The sequence below is a fragment of the Myotis myotis genome, unplaced genomic scaffold, assembly GCF_014108235.1.
Source record: "Myotis myotis isolate mMyoMyo1 unplaced genomic scaffold, mMyoMyo1.p scaffold_m19_p_7, whole genome shotgun sequence".
Taxonomy (NCBI): domain Eukaryota; kingdom Metazoa; phylum Chordata; class Mammalia; order Chiroptera; family Vespertilionidae; genus Myotis; species Myotis myotis.
The window spans coordinates 30,903,126-30,930,642 of NW_023416379.1; the positions used below are offsets into that span (position 1 = coordinate 30,903,126).

The 27,517-nt window shown below is 40.1% G+C and overlaps 1 protein-coding gene across 3 annotated transcripts in view; it reads right to left on the reverse strand.

Annotated features, from left to right (window-relative positions):
- EPM2A (EPM2A glucan phosphatase, laforin) overlaps positions 1 to 7,500 on the reverse strand; it is a 57,660-nt gene extending 50,160 nt beyond the window's left edge. For 2 of the 3 annotated variants that reach the window (XM_036317832.1, XM_036317834.1), the window contains exon 1: positions 7,126 to 7,500. In XM_036317832.1, coding sequence (XP_036173725.1) covers positions 7,126 to 7,426 — 301 coding nt within the window. In that variant the 5' untranslated portion in view covers positions 7,427 to 7,500. Of the gene's footprint in view, position 1; positions 110 to 7,125 lie in introns of those variants that run through there. The other variant, XM_036317833.1, reaches the window with a different exon arrangement.
- Between the last annotated feature and the right edge of the window lie 20,017 nt (positions 7,501 to 27,517).

The following is a 27,517-nucleotide window of genomic DNA, read 5'->3' on the forward strand; positions in this document are numbered from 1 at the left end:
CCTTATTATTTTGTCTCCATAGAAGCTCCAAGGCACATTTTTAAGGTTGTACTTGCTCCACCACCTTTTAGAAAAAAGAGTTTTGTAACTTTTCTCTCACCGTATAATCATGCAATAATATTTTAATTTTTCCAAAAATTAGAACCTCCTTCTCCTTCTAGGGGACATGAACAAGTCATCTAAAAGTAGCAAAATCTACATTTCAGCTCCCATTAACTCTCTGGCAAATCCACAAAACAACTGCTAGGGGAAAAAAAAAAACACTCTTTGAAACAATGTAAAACTAAAATGTCCAGCATCCAAACAAAAATCAATAGAGGTAAAAGTTAATTTCTTTCCTGTATACAAGCAATAAACAATTGACATTTGAAACTAAAATTAAAAAATATGTATTATGTAAAATAGCATTAAAAAATCTTATGTATAATCTGGTTGGTATTTCTCAGTGCGATGAGCATCATCCCATGCACCATGTGGTCACCAGTTCGATTACTGGTCGGGGCACATGCCTGGGTTTCAGGCTAGATCCCCAGTAGGGGGCGTGCAGGAGGTAGCCGAATGATGTTTCTCATCAATGTTTCTCATTGATGTTTCTATCTCTCTCCCTCTCTCCTTTCCACTCTCTCTAAAATATCAATAAAATACATTTTAATAAAACGTATGTAAAAATCTAACAAAACATATACAGGATCTGTATGTGGAAAAGTACAAAACCCTAATGGAAGACCTAATTAAATAGAGATATAACCCATGTTCGAAGATTAAAAGATTCAATATTTATAAGATGTCAATTCTTCTGCACTTGATCTATAGAGTCAACGCAATCCCAATCAAAATCATAGTAAGCTATAAATAGCAACAAACTGATTTTAAAATGTATAAGGCAAAGAACCAAGAAGAGTCAATATAATACTGAAGAACAAAGTTGGAGAAAAATCATCTTCCATTATTTCATGATTAATTTAAAGCTACAGTAATCAACACAGTGTGCTATTGGTGAAAAAATAGACACACTGATCAGTGGAGAACCCAGAAATAGACCCATACAATGCAAACATAGTCAACTCATTTTTTATAAAGGCAATTCAAAAAAGAAAGAATTGTATTTTCAATAAATGTTACTGGAACAATTGGATGTCTGTATACAAAAAATAAAAAATAAAAAAAGATGCAGACGTTACACCACACATATAAAATATTAACACAAAATTGATTCTAGACCTAATGTAAAACTATAAAACTTCTAGAAAATAACACAGGAGAAAATTTGGATTTGGGGGTGTGTTGTGTTTTTTTTTCAAAATCAAAAGCACAATCCATGAAAGTAAAAATTAATAACCTGAACTTTACTAAATTGAAAGTTTTACATCGAGAAAGAAACTGTTAAGACAATGAAAAGTCACAGGCTGGGAGGAAATATTTGCAAATCACAGATCTCTTAAGAAGTTATATACAAAGAACTCTTTGAAGTCAGCAATAAGAAAACCCAATTTAAAAATGGAGAAAAGATCTGAGTAGACACTAAGATATAATATCAGTATATTAAAGACGATATACTGATGGCAAATAAGCATATGAAAAGATGTTCAACATTATCATTAGGCAATTGCAAATTAAAACAATACAATACCACAATACATCCTATTAGAATAACTAACATCCAAAAAAACAAACAATACCAATTGTTGATAAGACTATGAACAGCAGGAACTCTCATTCATAGCTGTCAGGAATAGAGTTTTATTTTATTTTTATTTTTTTAATATATTTTATTGATTTTTTACAGAGAGGAAGGGAGAGAGATAGAGAGTTAGAAACATCGATGAGAGAGAGACATCGATCAGCCGCCTCCTGCACATCTCCTACTGGGGATGTGCCCGCAACCCAGGTACATGCCCTTGATCGGAATCAAACCTAGGACCTTTCAGTCCGCAGGCCGACGCTCTATCCACTGAGCCAAACCGGTTTCGGCGGGAATAGAGTTTTAAAAATGTTATCGCACTCTGAACAACTTGTGTTTCCACAAAAACAACTTGCATATCAATGTTTATAGCAGCTTTATTCATAACCTGGAAGCAGCCAAGTCCTTTGATAGGTAAATGGATAAACAAACCATGGAATATTACTCAGCAATAGAAAATAAATGAGCTAACAAGAAACACACACACACACACACACACACACACCACCCTCAGATACATTCTGGTAACGTAGGCCTACAGTAAAAGGAAAAAATAATATAAGGAAAAGTTTAAAAGCTTCAAAAGCAGAAGAAGAAGAAAAGCAGATTGCCTACATGGAAATGGGCTTATTTTGACATCTGAATTATTAACTATAATAGGTGCTAGAAAGTATAAAGGCAAAGCCATCAAACAGAAAATTATTTTGAGACCAGAATACCTACCAAATGAGCAATCAAGTGTGAGGGCAAAACAAACACATTTTCAGGTATTTGAGGACTCAGATATTTTATCTTCCATTTACTATTTCTTGAAAATTATTTGAAAACACAATCCAACAAAATGATAAATACATACAAGAAAGAGGAAGATGTGAAATCCAAAACAATTCAAATAACACACTAGTTCAGCGGTTCTCAACCTGTGGGTCGCGACCCCTTTGGGGGTCCAACGACCCTTTCACAGGGGTCACCTAAGACCATCGGAAAACACATATATAATTGAAGTATGGTAGCAATCATTTCAGATTGAAACTGTAGTTTAACTCTAACCCTGTTGTTTGGCTTAACACTAGAAAGGTTACTTTGATTTTCTGATTGTATAAATCATCCCATTCAATTGACTGACTATCCCATTGATTGTCATCTTACTGGTTTTAGAAAGTATATTCCTCTGTACCTGGGAACCAGGACAGCACAATTATCCCAAGACCGGAGGGTTCCAGATAATGTGTTTCAGTGACTCAGTGGTCCTAAGACCAGGACAGTGCAATTACTCTAAATTGCCTTGATAGCTCTAGATAATGTGTTCCTGTCAACCCAGCGGTCCCAGATGATGTGTTTCTGTCAACTCAGTGATCTGGAGACCCAAAACTGTAATTTAACATGCTTAATTTCTGCTTCTGTAAACTGCTTTTTTTTCGAACCAGGTTCCTCATTCCAAACCCTGAGATGTAATCAATACCTTTGTCATTTTTTGCCAATATAACCCTGGAACTGTGACCAAATAGGGACTATGAGATTTGGGAATGACCCCTCATAGTCCCGGACTGCAATAAATGTGACTCTTAAATTCGACTTCTTGAGGCGTCTTTCTGTGATTCGCGGGGTACGTTACAACATAATTACATATTATTTTTGTGATTAATCACTATGCTTTATGTTCAATTTGTAACAAAGAAATTGGGGGTCACCACAACATGAGGAACTGTATTAAAGGGTCGCGGCATTAGGAAGGTTGAGAACCACTGCACTAGTTCAAATTTTTTTTTTTTTTTAAAGTCCCAGATAACTGTGCTCAGGAAGCTACATATTAGTGAAAACTAGAAGAGGAATTACCCAGTCTTTAAGGGAAAAAATGTTTTCAAAAGGTAATCAATTTGCATTTATTAAATAGTGCAGTCAAGCTAGAAAATTTTGAAGATCTATGTGCTTCCTTTTTAAAAAATTAACTAGAATTTTTAAAACAAGTTGATGAACATTACTACCATCCAAATATGAATTAAAACAAATTCTGGTGTCATTTTAGGTAAAATCTGAGCATGATTTATAATGTTAAAAAAAGATTATTTTTTGCTATTGTGTTACAGCTTCTATGTCACAGAATTATATTTCCTTTTCTATGAGTCTATTTGAACTACTTGGTTCTGCAATATTTCTTAATCATAATAGTAAAAACAACACTAACAACACTTAATATTACAGACTATTCTAAGTCCTTTACATTTATTAGCCAATTTAGTCCTAAGTGTCTTGCCCAAGGTCACCCACTAGTTAGTGAACCCCAGCCTTCTGGTTCTAGAATACGTGCTCCTACCTAAACACTGGCTACTGTGCCGAGCCAGCTCAGCCAAGGGTTCCGCAAGCCTGAGGGAGGGCAGTGAAAGATGAAGAAAAGACAGGCAAAGAGAATAAGCTGGGATCTTCCTGTGCCTGGCTGAGGCCAGAGAGAGATCCAGAGGCAAGCTGAGCCTTTACTTTATTTTATAGCCAGAGGTAAACAAGGTAGTGGTCACCATAGTTACAATGTTCTTGTGAGTTTCACTTGTTTTGGCAGCACTTGCTGCACCTCCCATAGCCCATTAGCTTCCCAGATAAGATCTAGGGAGTGACATAAGGTCAAGCCTAATTATGCTAAGTGGGCTATGCCCCCTAAGCTGGGACTTGTTTGTGGTTTTGCCAGTAAGTCAGTCCAGGCTCAACCCTATAGCCCAGCGGTGGGCAAACTTTTTGACTCGAGGGCCACAATGGGTTCTTAAACTGGACTGGAGGGCCGGAACAAAAGCATGGATGAAGTGTTTGTGTGAACTAATATAAATTCAAAGTAAACATCATTACATAAAAGAGTATGGTCTTTTTTTTCAATAGTTTTATTCATTTCAAACGGGCCGGATCCGGCCCTAGGGCCATAGTTTGCCCACGGCTGCTATAGCTGCTCCCTACAGGCTATACCTCCTCATAATGCTCTTTGTTAACTTACAGTTCTTAGAAACAATCTATCAATCTACAAAAGGACATCATACTAACACTTATAAAACACAATATAAATTACATAAAACTTTAAAAATATGTTACATATTATAAGTTTGTATAGGATTTATATATAATTTAAAATATAAAAATCAGCAGGGGGAGAGAATGAACTTAGCTAAATTCTTCATATTTCATAGCAAGTATCGTGATTGATTGGGTATACATCAGCTGTCACTAGAGATTATATAAAAACATAAAATTTATATGGCAACTCAGAAAAAAATCTAAAAACAGAAAAGTTAAGTTGCTACATCAAGAAATAGCAGTAGGGCCTAACCGGTTTGGATCAGTGGATAGAGCGTTGGCCTATGGGCTGAAAGGTCCCAGGTTCAATTCTGGTCAAGGGCATGTACCTTGGTTGTGGACACATCCCCAGTAGGGAGTGTGCAGGAGGCAGCTGATCGATGTTTCTCTCTCATCAGTGTTTCTAACTCTCTATCCCTCTCTCTTCCTCTCTGTAAAAAAATCAATAAAAATATATTTTTAAAAAAGAGAGAAAAGAAATAGCATTGCCTGGTCATTGTGACTGAGTTGTTTGGGCAACTTCCTGCGCACTGAAAGATCGCCAGTTCAATTCCCACTCTGGGCACATGCCTCAGTTGTGGGCGACCCCCAGTAGGGGGCATGCAGGAGGCAGCCAATCAATGTTTCACTCTCACATCGATGTTTCTCTCTTTCTCTCCCTTCCTCTTTATAAAAAATCAATTTTAAAAATTTAAAAACAACAACAAAGAAATAGCAGTATAAACAAATTATTCAAAACTTTGGGAGGAATATCAGAAAAGCTAAAAATAGAAAAGGAGGGGGACCGGGATGACCTCTGTTTTTACCATTTTAATTTTTATTAAAAGTATCAGATCTTATTTCATTATAAAAAATAAGTACATACTACTATTAAAAATGATAGTACTGTAACGAAAGGCAAAAAACTGAAGAGGGAGAGTTTCAGTTCTGGCATGAAAATACAAAAGGACAGTAAGTGCCACCAGACCATGTATCCCCATGGGGTACAAAAAGAGGCACAAGATAACATATCGCATATTACAGAATACTCATCTTTGCTGAGTCTGTTTCCACACCATTATGGTCTAAATGGCCTATCTTTGTCATATAAACTCCTAAGAGACCTTCATTTCAGTGGCTTTAGACAACTATTGAGTATCACACACTCCAATCCTTCACCTCACACATTTCATCTAAAGAAAGGGCTGTCTACATTCACATCACTGGCAGGGGTCTAACTGATGAAACCTTTTCAGGGTAGAATTCTGCAGTCTTCGCTGAAATGTAAAATAGGGCTACACTTCGGTTTCATTTCTCAGAATTTCCCCTACAGAAACACTTCCCAAATGCTCAAAGATAACTCTACACACAGATTTTCAAGTAGGCTATTACTGTTTATAACAGAGGAAAACAAACAAAAAAAAACTTAAGTGCACATTGATACATGCAGAACATTTTGGTGCCATTTAAAAAATGAGCTACACCTATATCAAATAACCCTAAAAGGTAATACATACACCCACACATACATATATCGGGCAGTGAGTGGATTTAAGATGTGAAGAGCAAACTGTTTTTTACCCTGTGAATTTATTTGATTTTTTTTTTTTTACTACCAGTATTGTTTTTATATTTGAAGAAATCAGAACATGCCTCAACTGTCATGTGGGATAAAAAATAATCCAAGAAGAGAAAAACGCAAACCTAAGGGGAAAAAACCGTATTGTAATTGGCACGTTGCAGTCTAGGTTAGCGAAATGGCCGGCCTCCCTGGCTGGGTCATTTTTTAGTGAACGAAGGCAAGAACATGAGAGCACAAAAACTGAGGCGCAGATGAGGCGTGAACCCAAGCGGCGGGGCTGCCCAGGCGGACCAGGACCCCGCGCAGGGAGGACACCAGGGCGAGCGGGCCCTGCTGCCCGCAGCGGCGGAATCCGCCCGCGATGGGGGATGACCTGGGCGATGAACCGGGTTCTGGGCGCGCAGAGGACAGTCAGAGGCTCACAGACCCAAGAGCCGACTGGACACAGACCAGACCATGGGGAAGACCTGGGGGAGGGCGGGGAGGTTGGGGGGAGGGGGGAGGTTGGAGAGGGGGCAAAAGAGAGAAAATGGGAGGCATCTGTAATATTGTCAACAATTTAATAAAAAAAAAAAAAAAAAAAAAGACCCGAGAGGGAGGGCTGACTAGGACACAGCAAAAATCTAGGGACCTGGTCTGGGGCCGGAGTGGCGGCCGGCGGTGAGTTTGGCCAGCAGACCGGGGCGGGGGGGGAGGGGGGACGGTTTTCCAAAGTCAAGCGTCGGGCAAAGCTCCCAGACGGATCGCAACGGGGGTTTGGGGGCCGCCGGGGCCGGGTGCCCGCCGGGGTCCCCGCTCCGCGCTCGGGGCGGGCGCCAGCTCCCCGTACCTTCCCAGGAGAGCTCTCCTCCGGGCTCCCTCTTCAGGAACTTGTACCAGAACCGGTCCACGCGGCCCGGCTCCGCCCCGTCTTGCGCCGCCTCCTCCGGCGCCAGCTCCACCTCCCCGAGCCACAGGCCCGGCTCCTGCAGCGCCTGCGCCCCCGCGCCCGCCGCCGCGCCCGCCGGCCTCATGCGCACCGCCCCGCGCGGCTCCCAGCGCCCCAGCTCCGGCCGCGACCCCGCGATCAGCAGCTCCGGTGCGGCGCCCGCCACCACGGGCGGCACCACCACCCCGAACCGGAATCGCATGGCGGCGGGTGGCGTGGCTCCCGGTGCCCGGCGGACCCGGCCGGAGCGCGAGGCGGCCGGCGATTGGGCGGCGGCGCGCGGGGCCCGCACGCGAGAGGCCCGGGCGCCGGCGGGAACACGTGCGCGGCTGCACCTTGTTTGGGCTGCATCACGCGGCCGGGAGCAGATCTGAGGCTGGGGAGCGGGTCAGCGGGAGCCACCGCCCGCCCGCCCCCTAGAAGCAGGCTGGGAACGCAGAGAGAGTAAGAAAGGGGGGAGAAAATGAGGTTTGGAAAACCTCTCAGGCGCCCTGCGACTTTGCACTCATCTTTCAAAAAAACTGGAAATTATCTTTATGAGCTTCCCAAAGGGAGTGGCGCATGGAAAGCAGCCCCCCTAATACTGAAGGGGGGGAACCGGAGATCCTGGGCCGGTAGCGGGAGAGCTTGGGACCTTACCCTGGCCACTTACTCTCCCTGGCCCCGGGCTCTTTAGGTGGGGTCAGACCGAACCTGGGTTCAGCAACCTCCGTACTTGGGTTCTGGCTAGGAAAGAATTCAGACGCAAGACCCAAACTGTAAGAGAACGTTTATTTGGTAAATCACAGAGGTAGAAGAAGCAATTCCTAGAAGAAATGGGCTTAGGAAACAAGTTATAGAAGTAAACTATATAGTATAGGAGGGTGCTCGGAGCTTGGGGATGAGGAAGCTAATGGTACCCTGCCTTGGGGAGGGGCATAGAAAGGCTGGGGTGCTCCTGGGAGGGAGAGCACACTGGGTGGCGCTGAGTCCTCTGTCCTAAGGGTTTTAAGGATGCAGGTTTTAGGGGAGGACCCAGGGGAAGATTCCAGTAGAATATTCAGTTCTCCATAGTGTGTCCATTCAGGGTTGTGGTCTCCCCTGATTGATTGGCCCACTCTGGGTAGGAGGTCATTATTAAGTGCAGCTGACCCTGAGGGCAACTGTGGGCGTCTCTGGTCTGGTTTTGCTGCTTTTCTAGATCTGGAGCTGAAATACAACTGAGACATAGATGTTATCTCTAGGGAGGAAAGGTCAGGGGGTCCAAACTGCACGACCAGCGATATGCTAGGGAAGGAAAAAGTCACCCTAGGGTGAGGTCCCACCCCACAATAGATTGTCCCTTGCTAGGCACCTGGGGCTTTACAGCCTGGTGACCTGTACCTAGCCCATCATCCTAGCTCATGTCTAACTGCCCACCACAAAATGCGGGTATAAAATAATCTTGAAAGACCCTGCCAATCCTAAAGGTTCTCTCATTGGTAGAAGAGCTGATGCATAAACAGTATTTTTCCTTTGTCTAGTCCAATTCATTGCCTGAAATAAAGCCTGATCACTTTCTTGTTTTTATTATTATATCAGTTTAATATGTGTAAAATGGGTTGGTTTTACCTTCCCAAAGGAAAACAAAACAACTCATTCTGTGATTATAAACATATGACATTCATAATTTTTAAATGGCATAAAAATAGAACCTTTTGTTGAAAACTTCCTTTCAGTAAAAGTCAGCACTATTTTTTCAACTTAAAACATTTTTATGTCAAGAAATACAGGTTTATAGCTGTTTGGTTAAAAAGAAAACTATTTGTGAGGTGGAGCTTTTATTTTTGTCATTTCCATAAGGTAAACCAAATGTCCTGTTAACATATTTGTTACTTTTTTAAATATATTTTTATTGATTTCAGAGAGGGAGAGAGAGATAGAAACATCAACGATGAGAGAGAATCATTGATCAGCTGCCTCCTACACCCCCACACTGGGGATCAAGCCTGCAACCTGGACACATGTCCTGACTGGGAATTGAACCGTGACCTCCTGGTTCATAGGTCAACACTCAAACCAGTGAGCTCTGCTGGCCCAGGCATATTTGTTGCTTTTTGATCCTTTAATAAAATTGTCCTTGTGTTCTTACAGTTGTATTTTCAGAAACACTTAAATAACAGCCTCTTATGTAAACTAAAGATATATTGTTTACCAGTATTTAAATACTTGTGAATAGCAAAAGAAAGCCAAAATGTCATGCATTCAGAATACCTTAAGTACAAGGAAAAGTACAAAAAAGTAAACCATACAAACTCAGTCTCTCTGTTTTACAATTAGTAAATTCATAATACGTTTTTCTCTTCAATATTGATATTCCACTCAATGTTTGGTTGGTTGCTAAGCTTAAGGATAAACACAAAGAAAAATGTGATGACAGCAAGGCTGGCCAAACATGGCTGATTCGTTAGCAAAGCAGACATTAAATCACAGTGGCATGTGAGTCTGTTTATTCATTGCTCTTACAGAATACAGAATATTCTTAGGCTAATTTTAGGAAACTAAGAGTCACTTTGGCCATGCAAGAATACCAGGAGCTGACAGTTTAGGACTTTCTTGTTGAAGAAAGACTGTGGTCTCTTGTGTGCTTTCCAGATGGCATTATTCCCACCAGCTCTTTCAAAGTGAGAACTGTCCATTGTCAGCCTAAAGCGGTAAACTGAGGCAAGCTCAAAATTGTCGAACAATATGAGTTTATTAAGGAATTGCAAAACAAAAGTTTATTAAGGAAAAGCTATAGGCAAGTCTGTTGAGGGTTTGGGGTTGACTGTATTTATGGGCAGGGAATAGAAAGGGGAGAGTTCAGTTAGACTGAGTCTGTTAAGATAAAAACAAGGACCAGCTTTGAAAATTTCCTGAGCAGACAAATACAGTCCAGTCATACAAACAACACTCAATTCAGCTTATTTTACAAGATCAACCTGACCTGGGTCATTTCTTGCTCATGTCTTGGGAAACCATAAGCAAAATTTCCCAAGATTAATATGAAGTACCCACTGACCAATTCCCTATCATTTAAGAGAAGTCCAATATTATCAGTTTTCTGTAAGTCAGGATTTCATAAGAAATCAGTTTCATAGTTCTTAAGTTTTGTGTCCCTGGGGGCACATAACTGAGATTTTCCATTTTACCCTCTAGTTCCATTTTTTATTAAAATTATTTCACACCATTCTATAGATAACACAGTAACAAAAATAGAAAACAATATATTTGTTCAACAGACATTATTCCTTCTCTCTCCGTATAAAGCAGTTGAGTAACAGTTGGAAGTAGCCCTTTTAAGCACCTAAACAAAGTATGTAACAACTTATTTTATGACATGATTTAAATATAGTACAAACGTGATGGCTACATTGTACATTAAATAAAATACAACTAGAAAGGAGAGCAAGTCCAATATATGGATTAAAGGACATATGGCCATGCATCGATCATACTTTATCAATCACTTGAATTTGTTAACCATGAAAATGTTAACAGCCATTGAACCCTTATTATGTGGTTTTTATACTCATCTTATGTAATTATCTCACCAATTCAGAGGTAATTACTATTGTTATGCCCAATTTTATATGTGAGGGAACTTGCACAGAAAGGTCCAATAAATAGGCCACAACAAGGAAGGGACAGAGCTATAAGTGCTATAAGTCATTCATTCAGTTTATAGTTAAAAATATATACAATACATGTAATTACATTATATGTTATATACATAGTTTGGTTCCTGATAAGGAAAAGCATTACAGAATGCAATTAAATCCCAGCATATTTAAATGTTACTCTTCATTAGCTCTAAATACACAATGGACTTCCTATAATTATTTCCTGTAACTAACTCCATCCTTAGGAATGATGAAACAGATGAATCATAAGTGGTATTCTAAACTGATCGATGAGTCTATAAAGACTAATATTTAGAGTGGATTTGGGTCAGGTCCTAGAAAATGGTCATTTTATGCCCTTATCTGCCTATCTTGTTGGTAATGGAAATACAGATTTAAGAAGCCAAGGTGAATATTTTTCTAGTTATTAAGCTGTGTTATGCCCAGTTCTTTTTCCTAGTTGAGTTCTCCATGTGAGTATCCTTATTATATTTCATAAAAATGACTATTTCTGAAATTGATTTGAGGTCAGATTCTTGATGCTATGACAGTTGAGTTTAAAGCAAGAGTCAGCTCAGTAGAGTCACATAATTCTAGTAATATTTTTAAAACACCAAACCCATTTCTTGCATTGAATTTCATTTCTATAGTGCTATCTTATATATAACTACAATACTTGGTGAAGAATGGGTCATAAATTCAAATTTAGAGTTTCAGGATCCAATTCAAATGTTAATTTTTTGAAGACCCCTCCGGGAAAGCTGTTACTTGGCTCCCTTGTGATTTATGTTTTTCTGAAACAATATTTCACTAGTCAGAGGTTGTCATAAATTTTTCCTGATAATGTGTATGTACACACACATTCACTGACGCAAACCATGTTTCACCCACAGCATTCAGGGACTATCATAACTATTAGTTTATTACTTGTCAGAACATATCTGAGAGTTTAATGTGTCACATATATTATTTCCCATTTTGTAGCTAAAAAAAAAAAAAAAAAGCAAACAAACAGAACCTTCCAGAGAGAATTTGACCACAGCTTAGAAACTTTTGCACATTGTAACTGACTTTTCTGGGTTGGAAAACTGTAAGTTAGGCTACTTGAAATCCCTTTAAGGATCTGGAGCAGTAGAAGGATTTGAGCTGTACCAAGGCTTTATCCAAAAATCCCACCGCATTTCTCAACTATGTAAACAATTCATGCCCTTTCGGGTTCATATAAAAACCTCTGATCTCCAGGAGTTTCCAGTGACTCCGCTTCCCACCGCATGCCAGCATAGAAAAGCACCGCCTTTCCCGTGCATTGCCAACAGCCAGTTTTGTCATGCTTCTTTCTCTGTAATTTCCACAGTAAAAATATGAATTTTAAAAATGCACCAAGTATCAAATTACCCTGAGGACCTGCCCCTTCGCTCTCACATCCACCCCTCTGTCAGCATTGTAAAACGCACGCTCTCCCATACTTCTCAACTGAAAACCTCTACTCACCACGGCCATGGGGCCTGGGTTCTGTTAGGCAACGACCTCAACTGACTTTTCCTCGGGCAAGGAGACGGCCAAGCCAGGTGGCTGGACCGCAAGGTTAGAGACGCCAGCTTAGAGCTTCCTTCAGATGTAAAAAGATCCTCCAAGGTGAAGGGTAACTTGAATGGCAGGCTAGTTAACACCTTTCTCATCAAGGGTGGAGGGCTTGATAACTCAACCCCTAGGAACAAAAGAGTGGTTGACTGGAAGGGATGATTTGAAACTCCCCAGGGAACTTTCAAAGAGTTTGATAAAAAGAAAAGAGGTTAGCTGAAAGCAGAGCTGGCTCATTTATACTTAAATGGAGCATAAAGACTGAGGCAGGGGCAGGGAGTCGGAGGGGAGAGGGGAGGAGGCAAGCCCGAGGGAGCTTTGAAAGAATTTGAACACTCTGTAATTTGCCCTTTGCTTCTTTTTCCTGGCCATTGAATGTGTTTATATTAAAGGTATTTCAAACATAAACTGATTTGGGTGCTTATTGCTGAGATGGGGAGAGGAAGGCTGGCGGAAGGTTGAATGAAGAGGAGGCCCCCAGACAGGAAGGTGAAGGTCAGTGGTAACTGGAAAGGAGAAACCCATTGACCTTCAACAGCCAAGAAAGGATAAATTAGAAGCTGAGTAAAGACCCTAGGCTTCCCCCAAATCGTGAGCTCTTGCTGAGAACTTGGGGGCTGCCTGCAAATGCAGAACTAGTTTAGGAGGAAGAGGCGTACTCATATTTTAATTAGTGGAACCAGCCACTTATTCAAAGATAGCTACTTGTCCAAGCATGCACTGTGGGTGCTGCCAAGGTAGTATTTCCCAAAATGACTCATGTAAATTAATGAGAGAACCAGCAGGATGTAAAGATGGGTCAAAAAGAATCCCCAATATAATGTATATAGTAGACACTGAACAAATAGGAGATAACTAGGTTAGATACAAAACTGATTAATTTCTTCCTGGACCATGAAACTGGAACCTGTGAGTTTATCTCTTCTACCAGACAGAAATCGCTTGCATGTGTAACAGCTCAACACCTACAAGATTTAATATGTAACTTTGGGGATAGGGCCCTAATCAATAGTACAATCACAAAATAAGCCCAGGCATGAATAATATTGTAGATACTGAAACAATTCTCAAGTGGGCCTGGTGGACCCCACTCCAGCCTGCAGGACATGCAGTCAATCTTACACTGTAGTTCTAAGTTTTGGATATTTTTTCTTGACAATGTGTAATAAAAATAAAAACCTCCCATTTGTTCAGCTTCTATCTGCTGTGGTCTAGGCGCTGTACTAGTTGCCTTACATACCTTATTTAATCCTCTCCCCTATTTCCATTACATTTTGTATTGTTGACAGTATTACGGATGTCCCCCATTATCCCTCCCCCCTCTATTTCCGTTACATAGTGATCATCTCTGTCAAACAGAAGAAGGACCTGAGTTTTTGGACCATGAACTGATTTACCAAAGACCATACACCTAATAAATGGCAGAGGCAGGATTCGAACCCGGGAGTGCCTTACCCAATAGCCTCTCCAGCCGGGGATGCAGCTCAGCACCACGTGGAAGCACTGGGCTGAAGGGAACCCACACTCCACTTGCAAAGCCTTTTACTCTGAGTGTCTTTTTCTTCCCCCCAAATACTTGCTCCTTGGCAAGCCTCATGCCACAGGGAAAATCTATATAAAGCCCTGGGGAGAAGAGTGCCCAGGGGTGACATATTTCACTACTCCAAGCACCACAAAGGCCTTATATAAGCTGAGGCTCTGACTCCAAATGTAATTAAAATCTATAATAATAAAACTGTAATGTGCTAATTAGACCAGACGTCCTTCCTGATGACCTTCTGGATAGAGCTGGAGCTGTGAGGGAAGCCCGGGTCCCAGGTGCCAGAAAGAAGCCGGTGCTGGCAGCCGAGGGAAGGAAGGCCTACTCTTGCATGAATTTCATGCCTCGGGCCTCTAGTTTTTAAATAAATGTTTAGGCACAGTTTGGCAAATCTCAGTATGTTTACTCATTGGAACAGATCCTTAAAAATTACTGCTATTAGCAGACTATATCAACCTGGACAAATACAAATGCATCAAACTAGATGTAGAACAGTGGCCTAGACTCCCCCCCGATACATTCACTATGGTGACAGTAACTGCCTAGGAGCTCAGCCACAGGGAAGATTCTGCACACTCAGCTAAGACCCAGTTCTGCAGGAACGTTACCAGAAACGCCACCGCCCTTGTGTAGCTCAAGGAACTCTGAGCGATGAGTGAATCGGGAAGCAAAAATTCTAATGCTTCCTGTCTTGAAAGGAGGCCATAGAAGGCTCTGATGAGGGGGATGGTTTTCTTAACCTGACCTAACACATTTCACTTCAGTTTCAGTGAGAAATGAGACCAAGTGGAGGGAGGTGCTATTCTCTCTATGCCAACACACACACACACACACACACACACACACACACACACACACACGCTTGCAGCATTTACAAAGTCACCCTATGGGGAAGAGGGATCTGGCGAGGGCAGGGTTGCGTTGGATGGAGGCCTTGAAACAACAGCAACTGTCAGTCCCTCTGAGGGAAGTAACCACTGTGACAACATCATTCGTCTGTGATCCAGGAAGCTGCTGGTACTCTCTGTAGCAGAGGCACAAACAGCAGACCACGCCCAGGCATGCATGGACTTCTGTTTAAATAGTTGCCAAAATATAAAAATTGGATAATTTCACACAAATATACAAATTTTTGACCTTTTTTGAAAAACTAGATTTGGCAAGAGGGGACTACAACCTTCAGAGGCGCAGTAGGGTGAGCTGGAGGCTGCCTCCCCGTTGGATAAGCTTGAACTCCTGACGCTCTCGTCTCCACCGTGCCCAAACTGCCTCCCTGAAACTGCGGCCAAGCTGCTGCTTGTTTTCACACTCCAAGAGTTTTTGTTTGTTAGTTTTTCAAAATAGCATTAAAAAGAAAGTAGCATGGCCCTAACCAGTTTGGATCAGTGGATAGAGCTTCAGCCTGCAGACTCAAGGGTCCCAAGTACGATTCCGGTCAAGGGCATGTACCTTGGTTGCAGGCACACACCCAGTGGGGAGTGTGCAGGAGGCAGCTGATGGATGTTTCTCTCTCATCGATGTTTCTAACTCTCTATCCCCCTCGCCCTTCCTCTCTGTAAAAAATCAATAAAATATATGTATTTTTTTAAAAAAAGAAAGTAGCAAGGATGTGAAGATACTGGAACCCTCATTTATTGTTGGTGAGGAGGTGAAATAGTGCAGTCACTTTGGAAAACAATGTGACAGTCCCTCATGAAGATTACACATAAAGTTACTGTGTGACCCAGCAAGTCCACTCCTTCATGAGAAGTGAAAGCATCTGCCCTTATAAAAACGTGTGCTTGCACATTCAAAGTGTGGGAGCAAGGTCTGATTCTTGGAGCACTTACTCCTAAATCCTGCTTACAGCACTGATTGTGAGAGCAAGTTCCTCCCCGAACCCTGCTCACTGTGCTAACTGTTGGTAACTCGGCTCCTCCCTTATCCTCTGTTCGCTGCGTCATTGTTGGAAGCACTCACTGCTCCATCCTTCCGACTGGTCCAAGTGTGGGAGCACAGGTCCTAATGCTGCCCTGCTACACCAACTGTTGGGTCCAGGCCCCGCTGCCAGGGGCTGGACCTTCTTGGACACCTGGCAGTAGATGGAGAAACCATGAGAAGTTGTGGGTGTATAAGAAAGTCTTTATTACAGTAGCCAGTGGCCATGCAGCCATTGCTCACAAGGAGCTACTAGACAAAACAGTCCTTTAAAGCACAGTCCTATGCAGTAGGTAGCCACACACGCAGCTAAGAAACAATACATCTTTCCTCCATAGTAGCAGCCTCCACCATCGGAGCTATTGTCTGAGCAGCCACCTGCTGCCTCTGGACCCACAGCTTCACATAGCAGCCGCATCTGAGTCCTCTCATCTCAGAGCCTCAGTAACATACTTCAATACTACTTAGACAAAAGAGGCTTTTCACCAAATAATGACCTTCATCATTTGGGTTATAGAAGGGCACCTTTGTGCAATCTAGATTGCTGCATCTTGCACCTGAGTATAGTCCTTGGACACCCTGATTGACATTCCTACACTCAGCGTGGCCTTGGACATCCAGCATACTAAGAACAAGGCCTCTGTGCTCTGATTGGCCTTGACCATCCGGTGTACTCTGGCATGGTTCCCACACAAAGCAACATCCTCACTAATAAAAGCGTAAGTGATCATCCTGCCGTGATGCCCTCATGCTGCCACAAGATGGCCGTGCACACAGCGGGCGCGCAGGTGGGCAGGGCTGGGTTTGACGTTGTGGGCGCAGCAGGAAGCCTGCCTGGGGTCCCGTCTCCTCCTGGCTCTGCACGGCTATGATGTTGCCTGACCACCAGGGGGCAGCACAGGATGAAGGAAGACCCTGGCCAGCAGTCGGCAGCTGGGGGAAGGGAGGCCCTGATCTCCCGCCAGGCCTAGGGACCCTACCCATACACGAATTTTGTGCACCGGGCCTCTAGTTATTTATAATAGCCAAAATTGGAAACAATTCAAATGTCTATCCAACTGATGCCTGGATCAATAAAATGTGGCATGTCCGTGCAATGGAATATTATTCAGCCTTAAAAAGGAATGAAGGACTGACTTATGCTACAACATGCTGAGCCTTGAAAATATTATGCTAAGTGAAAGAAGCCAGAAACCAAGGACTGCATATTGTATGATTCCATACAATATTGTATGAAATGTCCAGAACAGGCAAATCTATGAAGACAAAAAGTAGACTAGTTGTTTGCCTCAGGTTGAAGGGGAGAGGGAAATTGGGGGGAAATGGGGAGTGACTGGTAAAAGGCATGGGATTTTGGAAGGAAGTTTTAAAAATGATCTAAAAGTGACTTGTGGTGATGGTTACGTAAATCTAACACTCATTGACTCATACACTTTAAATTGATGACTTGTATGGTATATAAATTACATATTAATAAAGTTGTTCAAAATAAAGCAAATGAACTATTCCAGCCATTGGTGTGACCCCCTTTAAGTTATTTGCACTTTGAACCCCTGCTTTTTAAGGGAAAATGCACATAAAACCTGATTCTGAAGAGCCTGGAAGAGAATTTGCTCCCTTTAGCCTACACCAGGGCACTGAGTCTCACTTGGCAGTGGTGGGTGGGAAGAATAACATTTTTATTTTTTTCAAATCTTAAAAAATAAAGCCAATTAGTTCACATCTGACAATATACACATTCTTTTGAACTATACAGCATTGGGTTAGGTGATTTGAAACTTGCAAATATGTGATCCTTGCCCACAAGAGTCTATGGCAGTAATGGCGAACCTTTTGAGCTTGGCGTGTCAGCATTTTGAAAAACCCTAACTTAACTCTGGTGCCGTGTCACATATAGAAATTTTTTGATATTTGCAACCATAGTAAAACAAAGACTTATATTTTTGATATTTATTTTATATATTTAAATGCCATTTAACAAAGAAAAATCAACCCAAAAAATGACTTTGCGTGTCACCTCTGACACGCGTGTCATAGGTTCGCCATCACTGGTCTATGGTGTAGTTGCTAAAGATAGTTGAATTACAGCACACACAAAAGAATGTTTTTATATTTAACAATACTAAGTTACTCATCACACAACAGTCACTGACAACTAGAGACAGGCACCCTAAAGCCCAGAAGAGGACTGAGCACAAGACCTGGACAGGTTGGGTCTGATACCAGGTCATGAAAGACTTGCAAACAGAACTCAGAATAGATAAAAACAGAGAGAGGGAAGTGAGGGGACACTGGTACTCCAAGTGAGGGATTCATCAACAAAAGTAGGTGCAGAAAATCTCTGAGCACGTTTAAGGTAATTTTATTATAAATTTTTTGTTGTTGAAAGTATTACATATGTCCCCTCCCCATCTTACCCCCCGCCCCGCCCATTTACCCCCTCCAGGCCGCCCCCGCCCTAGGCCTTCTCCACCTTACTGTCTGTGTCCATGGTTATACATATATGCATTCAAGGTCTTTGGTTGATTACCTCCCACCCACCCACCCTCCCCCTAGGTCAGTGGTCGGCAAACTGCGACTCGCGAGCCACATGCAGCTCTTTGGCCCCTTGAGTGTGGCTCTTCCACAAAATACCGACTTCTGCGCATGGGCCACGAAGTTTCAATCACACTGTTCTTGTGTGCCTGCACGTGGTATTTTGTGGAAGAGCCACACTCAAGGGGCCAAAGAGCCATATGTGGCTCGCGAGCCACAGTTTGCCGACCACTGCTAAAGTAATTTTAGAGTAACAAAGGATAAAGATCCCCAAAATTGGTTTTCTGACATAATTATACTACAAACATGTATTTTTGCCTTAATTACATTTTAGACTGCACACTTTAGCTTAGTTTCACATATCACAGTTTGAGGTAACTCTATAAAGAAAAAACAGAAAAAGAAAAAAATGTCTTGGGTCTTTAATTAACTTATTAAAATCAAACTTAAAATCAAGAGGTGAACAATTTCATACACCTTAGTTTAATAGGGAGACATGAGCTCAATCATGCTACTTCACAACAGCAGAAATTAGGACCTTATAAATTATTATAATCAATTCAGCAGTGAGTGTATGAGTGCACCACCCACAAGCTTACCAGGCAAACAATATCAATCATGGCAAGACTAATGGACACTTAACTATCTCACTCATTTATCTAACTTCTCAAAGCATAGGTTAAGTATATGAGATTGCTTTTTTAAAGTAAATTTCTTTGAGATGAAAAGCATTCTTTTCAGAAAATGTAATGTATTATCACTTTGAGGAAAAGATTGTTTTTCCAGAATATTTAATTTTCAATAAGTGTCCCTCTCTGACTAGTCACTGCAGAGCCACTAAGTTATCTGAAAAAAAATATGTGGTTTAATTAAGTCTGTATGTCTAGAGTGGAGTAACAATTGATTCTATGATTCAATTTAGAAATTCCTGCATAGAATAAATGAAAACAGAATTTATTTCAGCAGATTAATACCTTTAATATTCAGTTAGTTGACCACTTTACCCCAGTTAGGAAATTCAAAAAAAGAACTATTGTATTTGGAACTGTAGGTTAAGAGCCAGAAGCATCTCTGTGCTCCAGCCTCTTTGTTTATTATACAAGGAAACTGATGCTTTTTAAAATATATATATTTTATTGATTTTTTACAGAGAGGAAGAGAGAGGAATAGAGAGTTAGAAACATCGATGAGAGAGAAGCATCGATCAGCTGCCTCTTGCACACCCCATACTGGGGATGTGCCCGCAACCAAGGTACATGCCCTTGACCGGAATCGAACCTGGGACCCTTCAGTCCCCAGGCCGACGCTCCATCCAGTGAGCCAAACCAGCTACGGTGAAACTGATGCTTTTATAAAACCATTTTTTAAGTTTATCATCTATTTGTTTTCATCTATAAATCTGGATTCCTACAACATGAAGAATTACCAGACATATACTTCCCCTTGTTTCCCTGGTCTTCATCCTCAATCATTTTCTTGAAGGACAGACTCTGTGGGAACCTCAAGTGTCAATAATACATGCACTGGAATACACACAGTTCATGGTCAGCAAGAGTGATTTGCTTTGAGAAAATAAGTGCCAGTGATATTTTGATTTTGTGTACAATATACTATAGAGCTTTTTTAGAATATCTTCTACTACTCTTTGAAGATAATGGTTCTATATATTATCAGTATTTTAAACCTCGCTCTCTCCACTTGGAATTTTCCAAGAAGTTGTATGGCCTGAATGTGTTCAAGAGCAATCTTAACCTCATTCTATGTTATTTTACCATCCTGGTAGACGGTACCCCCACCCAACAAGGGCCTATTAATCTGGATGCTGTTCTTTGCCTCTCCAGCCAGGAGACAGCTAAGACGTATAGCCCTTAATTTGAGAGGAATCCTTCCTCCCAACTTCCAGCCTGTAAAACATCCCCCATTGTATTCTCTTTCTCTATACCTGATTCAAGTAGCCTTTTGGAAAAGGCTGAAACACAAAGTGTATCAGTTAGGACTAGGTTATGCTTTGGTAACAAATATCTATGACTTATAACCCCCAAAGCATACATCTCACTCATATCACATGTCCATATGGTGTTGGCTATATCTCTGCTCTACATTATGTTAACTGAATGACCCAGATGAGTAGAAGCCTTCATGTGGAATTTTTGGGGAGACAGGAAAAAATAGTTTTTATAGATTTTGCTTTGAAGTGATACAAAAACAATTCAACTCGTATTTCACTGACCAAATCAAGCCACGTGGCCAAGATTGCCATTCAATGATCCAGAAAACATAAAGCTCTTTCAGATAAGGGCAGCAAATATTGGTGAATGGTAACACGGTCCAGGCAACCACAAACAGTAGGAGAAAGTTGCAAATTCACTAAGAAGCATGATGAATGGTATCTACCATTTTGGAATTGGGGGTGGGGGGGAGGCCTCAACATATATTTAAGTGACCAAAAGAAGGCTAAATGTATAATAGTAAGAGGTATTTTTTTAAGCATAAAATTTACTAACCACCCTTAGACTTACTGTAGATGAATTGATAGAAAAATAGATGGATGATGGCTAGGTAGGTAGGTAGATAGATAGATAGATATACAGAGAGACACTCTGAACACACATACTAATTTAAAGAGAACATATAAAACTCTGCATGTTATTTTAGTATCAATTTTTTATTTCATTTTTAATTGAAAATTCAGACATTATGCTCTTAGGTTTGTATATTTAAAAGAGAAGTTTTAATATGAAAGTTATGTTTCCACTATCCTCTGGAGTTGAACATGTAAATGTAGACAATTTTCTGTCATTTGGGAACGGCTTCTTGCATTTCTTTAGAATTTAAATAGCTGCAAATTCACAAAGGTTTTTATAATACTGCTATGTCTTTTTAAAAGTTTATCTTTTACCTTTGGATCTTTTTCTATTTTATCCTAAGTGATTTTATTTCGCTGCTTGGTTTGACATGGATATAGACTCCATTAAATTTTCAGAAATGCAACTTAATTTATTTTAATCTTTTGCCCAATTTTATCCTTTCAAAACTCTAGATGATTTCTCACCTTTGGGAGAACATAGACTAGATATTGTTGTAAATTTGTTTGTGAAATATGTATAAAATTAAATGTAAGAACTATTATAATTAAATTTCACACACATGCACGCACTCAATTTAGAACTTATAAATTAATTCAGCAAATTTTCATGATGCAAGATCAATCTACAAAATCAATTGCATTTCTATATACTAATTTAACCAAAGCAGTGCAAGACTGGTATACTGAAAACTATAAAACATTGTTGAAAGAAATTAAATTACATAAATAGAAAGACATCCTATGTTCAAGGATTGGAAGATCTAATATTATTAAGATGGAAATAGTCCTCAAAGCGATTCACAGAATTAATCTAATTTCTATCAAATATCTCTAGCTGCCTATTTTGCAGAAACGGGCAAGCTGATTCTAAAATTCATATGGAAATGCAAGGGGCCCAGAATAATCAAAATAATCTTGAAAAATTACCAAGTTGGAGGATACACACCTTCCAATCTCAAAACTTAATACAAAGCTACAATAACATAGTGTGGTACTGGCATAAGGACAGATATCTAGACCAATGGAGTAGAACTGAAAGTCCAGAAATCAACCCACTTGGATATAGCTTTGCAACAAACTTGTTATGAACCAATGTTACCTACACTTTTTTTAAAAAAAAAAAAAGTAAAAATATGAAATCGGATAAACATTTGCTTCAATAGTATAAAATGTACACTTTGTTGATTCCATGCTTTTCTTGTGCAAAAGAAGTTCTCAGATTTGAGACTGAATCATGCTGTGATATTTTTGAAGATATTTTGGATAGCAAACTCAACATGTGAAATAATAACCAAGTCCATGTTTCAAAAGAAGTGGCAACAGTATGATGTCCCCATTATATCTCCATTTAATCCACCAGTCCAGCTCTTGCAAAAACCATAAGGATCATGACAGACTGATGGCAGACTACGTCACCATCTTCGGAGGACTGCGGTAACTCTCCTGCTCTTGAGCACAATATAGGCCATAGGAACCTCAGCTGTCTGGATGCTTCTCAGGACATCACACCAAGCCACTACATTTGCGAGTGTAATACTTGGGACTGAGGATGAAGAAGTTGCAATACTCTGATGCCCTAGTAAGGCCACTGCACACCAGAGGCTTGGAAATGATCTCTTCGAACATTTGGGGGCTGAGAACACCACCGGAGTACTAGAGATTCAGTGGTCAGGGATATGCCAGCATATCTCCTTGGAAATAAAGGACAGGTTGGTGCAACTTGCAATTCCTAAAATGAAGAAAGAGGCACGGATGTTTAGTTGGTCTCTTTGGATTTTGGAGAACATATATTACATTGGGAGAATTGCCTCAAACCCATTTATTGGGTAACTTGGAAGAACTACCAGAACAAAAAAGGGCTGGTAGCAGTTACAAGTGACAATGCTTTTGGAAATGTGTTACAAGTGACAATGCTTTGGGAAACGTATGTCCTAGCACAGTGGTCGGCAAATCGCGGCTCGCAAGCCACATGCGGCTCTTTGGCCCCTTGAGTGTGGCTCTTCCACAAAATACCACGTGCGGGCGTGCACGTACAGTGTGATTGAAACTTCGTGGCCCATGCGCAGAAGTCAGTTTTCGGCCTGGGCGAGTCTATTTTGAAGAAGTGGCCTTAGAAGAAGTGGGGGGTTTCAGTTGGTTGGGCAACAGGGGACACAGCGCAGGCGGGCTGCGGGATATGCAACGCGGAGGAGGTACATTGTTTTGAGATACAGGTACGTTCGCTGAGGTCGACCCCTTCCAACTCTCCCATCCACACTCGTCTATCTGAAACAAGTATACAAGACGAGTGTGGATGGGAGAGTTGGAAGGGGTCTTGGAAGGGGTCGACCTCAGCAAATGTACCTCAATCAGATTGAGGACGTTTTTAGCAAAGGCCAGCTTAGGAGTACCCTAATTAAGTTAATAACAATGTACCTCCCTATATAGTTTAAGTTTAAAAAATTTGGCTCTCAAAAGAAATTTCAATCGTTGTACTGTTGATATTTGGCTCTGTTGAATAATGAGTTTGCCAACCACTGTCCTAGCGGATCCCATCAAGCTAAGATGTTTGAGGTGGGTAGTGATGCTGTGTGGAGTCTCTGCAAACCCTGGCAGATCTTTCCAACAAAACTTGACAGGAAACGGTACATAACTATCACAGTTTCTTTGCCCTGCATAAGTTAATTACCACACATGTTTTACTGATTCCTTGGGTCTCCCAAATGGGATTAAGCTCTAGTCATCCATAGTGATAACTGGCTTGAAAATGCACCTATATTATGTGCTTCTATTACTTATCTATTTCCCCACATTTACTGCTATTTTTCTTCCTCTCCAAATTAACTATTTGATTGAACCATATTTGCCATTTTTTTGTAGGTCAAAAATGATTGGATAGCAGTAGTTTCATCTTAATGTTTGAACTTGAATCTTTAATTTGAGATCCTTTTTTGGGGCACTCAGATTAAGAAAATGTTTTACCTGTTTTTTGAATTTTGTGTAAATGAAATCTTAGCATATGTACTCTTTTGTACCATGTCTTTCACTCAACATTATGTTTTTGAAACACATGCATATGGTGGCAGGTAACTATATACGGCCCAATTGTTTTTGTTTACAGCATGTTTTGTATCTAATACATTTTACTGTTAACAGACACTAATTATTTCCATTGTGGTCCTATTACAAACAGGGAAGCTATTAACAGCCTGGTTAATAAATGTACATAATCATGCACATTTGCACAAGTTTTCTAGGTCATATACTTAGAAGTAGAATTGCTGAACGTAGAATATGTTCATATTCTACTTTTTCTTTAAAGGATATTCAAAATAGGGACCGATAACCCTTCCCAGGGGAACAATCCAGTGTGTACATCTTCCTAATCTCTACTCCCTACACAGCACATCTCCACTGTGGGAATATGAGCCTGCGGTAGGAAAGAGGTCAGAGACTTTTTTTTTTCTCTTAGCGCATGTCCTGTATTTAAGTAGTGCAATCTCCCTAACTATTCTCTTTTCCGCAACAAATAAATAAACCTAATTCCTTTAGTCATTTCTTCACAGAGGCTGTTTCCTATGCCTCTAGTTTTCTTGGATCTCCTCTGGACTGCTTCCATATTTTTCAAATCCAGGGTGAGCATGTAATTATTGTTCAAAGCAGGTCAATTTTGAGAATGAGAAGAGGTGTTAAAATCAAGTTTTAATTGGTTTACAATAGATGTAAATGCTATCTATCCCAGGAAACCAGAAGGCACTATTACCTTATTCATGTCACACTCTGTGTGTGTGTTCTGAAAGCATTAAGGAATGCTCTGGAGGACTGGCTCATAGTATTATAGAAGGGTAGTTGGCTCCATGACACATTCCCACTTACAATCCCAGTCTCAGACACTTTGTTATAAGTTTATTATGCATAACTAACAGCACATAATGGTATTCCTAAACAGGAAGGGCACAACATTTGGTCTCTCAGTGGTAATGAGGTAATAACTACTTTTGCACTGTGTCCTTTAGGGAAATTGGGACTGCTACTTGATCTTCAATTTAGCAATAGACACAAATCTCAGTGGCAATTTTGTATTCAAAGGAGATTTAGCTAGTTGCTAAGTAACCATGGGAAAGAAGGTAAAATAGGGACATTTTTATTAACTTCCCTAGTGTTTACTGACTTCAGAAAACAGTTCTCTTTTCCACAGAACCTGTCTGACAATTTGTATTTGGAAAACTCAAAGTGTGAAATTTTTCTACAAGCAGAAATATGCAGAACAAACTGTTTTAGACACTGGGTTATGATTTGTTTATATAAAACAGTCTATTATGCATCTCATTGCTTAGATAAGCAAAATATCTGAATAAAAAAGCAAAAATGTTTGGCGACAAGTCTAACTGTCTTAGATATGTTAAGGTTTTCTCAAATAGTTTGGTGATAATAATAGAAGAGATCATTTAATGAGAGCTACCTTGTGGTGGTCACTGAGCTTCAAACTCTGGTTATATTATCTAATAAAATCCCCTTAATTTTTGTTAATTAGAAATTATGATTTCATTTTATTGGTTAAGCTACTGAAGCTCAAGTAGTTACCTAAATTATTTCTGTGTTCCGAGTTAGTAGGTGGTTGAGCAGATATTTTAACTCAATGCTATTTGGTTCAAAAGCCCTTATACTTTTTATAAAATATTCAGAGAAAAAAATCATGAATACCCACAACAATTTAGTGATTGCTGGGGGGAGGGAGGAGTAGAGGAAAGTGGAAGAGGGTATGGAGGATTAATCATGATGAGGGAGACTTGACTTGCAGTGGTAAACACACAATACAGGGTACAGATGATGTGTTGTAGGACTGTACAGCTGAAACCTGTGTATAATTTTGTTAACCAGTGTCACTCCAAAAAAAATCAATAAAAAGAAAAGAAAAAAGAGGCTTCGATTTTATTTGCTAACTCATAAAAGATACGACAGTTCAAATGACATTAAAGTAATTGAGACATACAGCACTGAGACTTGGAAATATTAGTTTATTAAAACAATTCAAAATGATATAAGTAGAGGTTTGGGGGCCCACTTTACAAAACAGAAGCTATACTTTCATTGAAAATGTATTACTAAACTAAATTTTTTAAAAAGTATTAATATTTAAGCACCCAAGAAGCTCACTTAATCTAAAATGTAGGGAAAAAATACTATTTGAAAATAAACACTGAATTCCACATTCTTGAGAAGCCAATGTAAACAATATTAATTTAGAAAAAAATAAGTATCAATTGATATGATTATGTAGATGATCAAGTAGGAGGAGTTTAACTCCCAAATCCACAGAGGTAAGATGCTTTTTTCTGGTTGCCTGTAAAGTCCAGTTTTTGCTTTAGCAAAAGTTCACTTTGCTGGATGAATTTTTGGCTCATCTTGTGTGAGTTTGAGATTATTATGAAGGAGAACACTTGAAATTAGTGAAATAATGACCCTATGTAACCTAACTTTTCAAGATGCAATGAAAGTAGAAGTTTTACAAATCATTCTTTTTCATTGTTCTTCTCATTGCCCATCATGCATAGGAATTTTTTTCTTTTCTATTTTTTCCTTTCTGTTTAATTTCCATAAATTAATCACCATTTTCTCTCATCTTCAAACCCTCTGGCCTACCTTTTTTTCCCCCTGAGTTTTTAACTCCTAGCAAACTCTTTTAAAATAGCTGAATCACATCATTAGCTTCCTTCACAGCATATTAAATGTGAATCTTTACTGAGAAAAAGATAATGCTTTAAAGATCTACATTTGTTATGAACTTTGCTGAAAATAGCTACAAAATTAATTACTGTGGTATAGGAAAAAAATTTTTAATAGTCAAATTATATATTTGACCAAAAGTAATATAAGCTATGTCTTTGTGAGAAAAAAATGTTTAAAATCTCAAGAGAACATTCCTAGATATTTTTTTTTATTGCTAGCAAAGCTAAAAATAATATGTGAAGGAAACTCTGTACAGTATAACTGACAGTGTCTCAAAATCAAGAATGATGGATTTCTAAGAAGCTTACAATACTTTATAAATGAGATGCTAGCTAGTATTTTTTTTAATTTCTGAAAATTGCAAAGTAATAAAGTAAGCTTAGTTATCTAGGTCTGCAAAAGGCATATCATTTCAATGCCTGGTCAGTGAAGATTTGGCTTTGAATGTTGTCAGTGGGGAGCTCTCCATGGTCCCACCTGCCTCCAGGGGATGTGGGTTTCTTGTGATATCACCAGAAAAAGGATTTTCTGAGACTGGCATGGGAGAACCAGACAGTGTAGAAAGATTTGTTTTTGTGAAATTAAACCCCTGAGTTTCCAAGGTCCCATTTCCTTTCATTCCACCAAGGAAGAAATCCCATTTTGCTTTCAGCAGAGCTAGGATTAAAGCCATTGCCCAGAGTTTTCACTCTATGCTGGGGCACAGTCCAATCCAGCATGAGGCTAGCTTAGTTTGTGTTCCCTGTTGTAGTTCTTCACTCCATTGTGTGTGGAATCCTCAGGGCAACATGGCTGTGGAGGGAA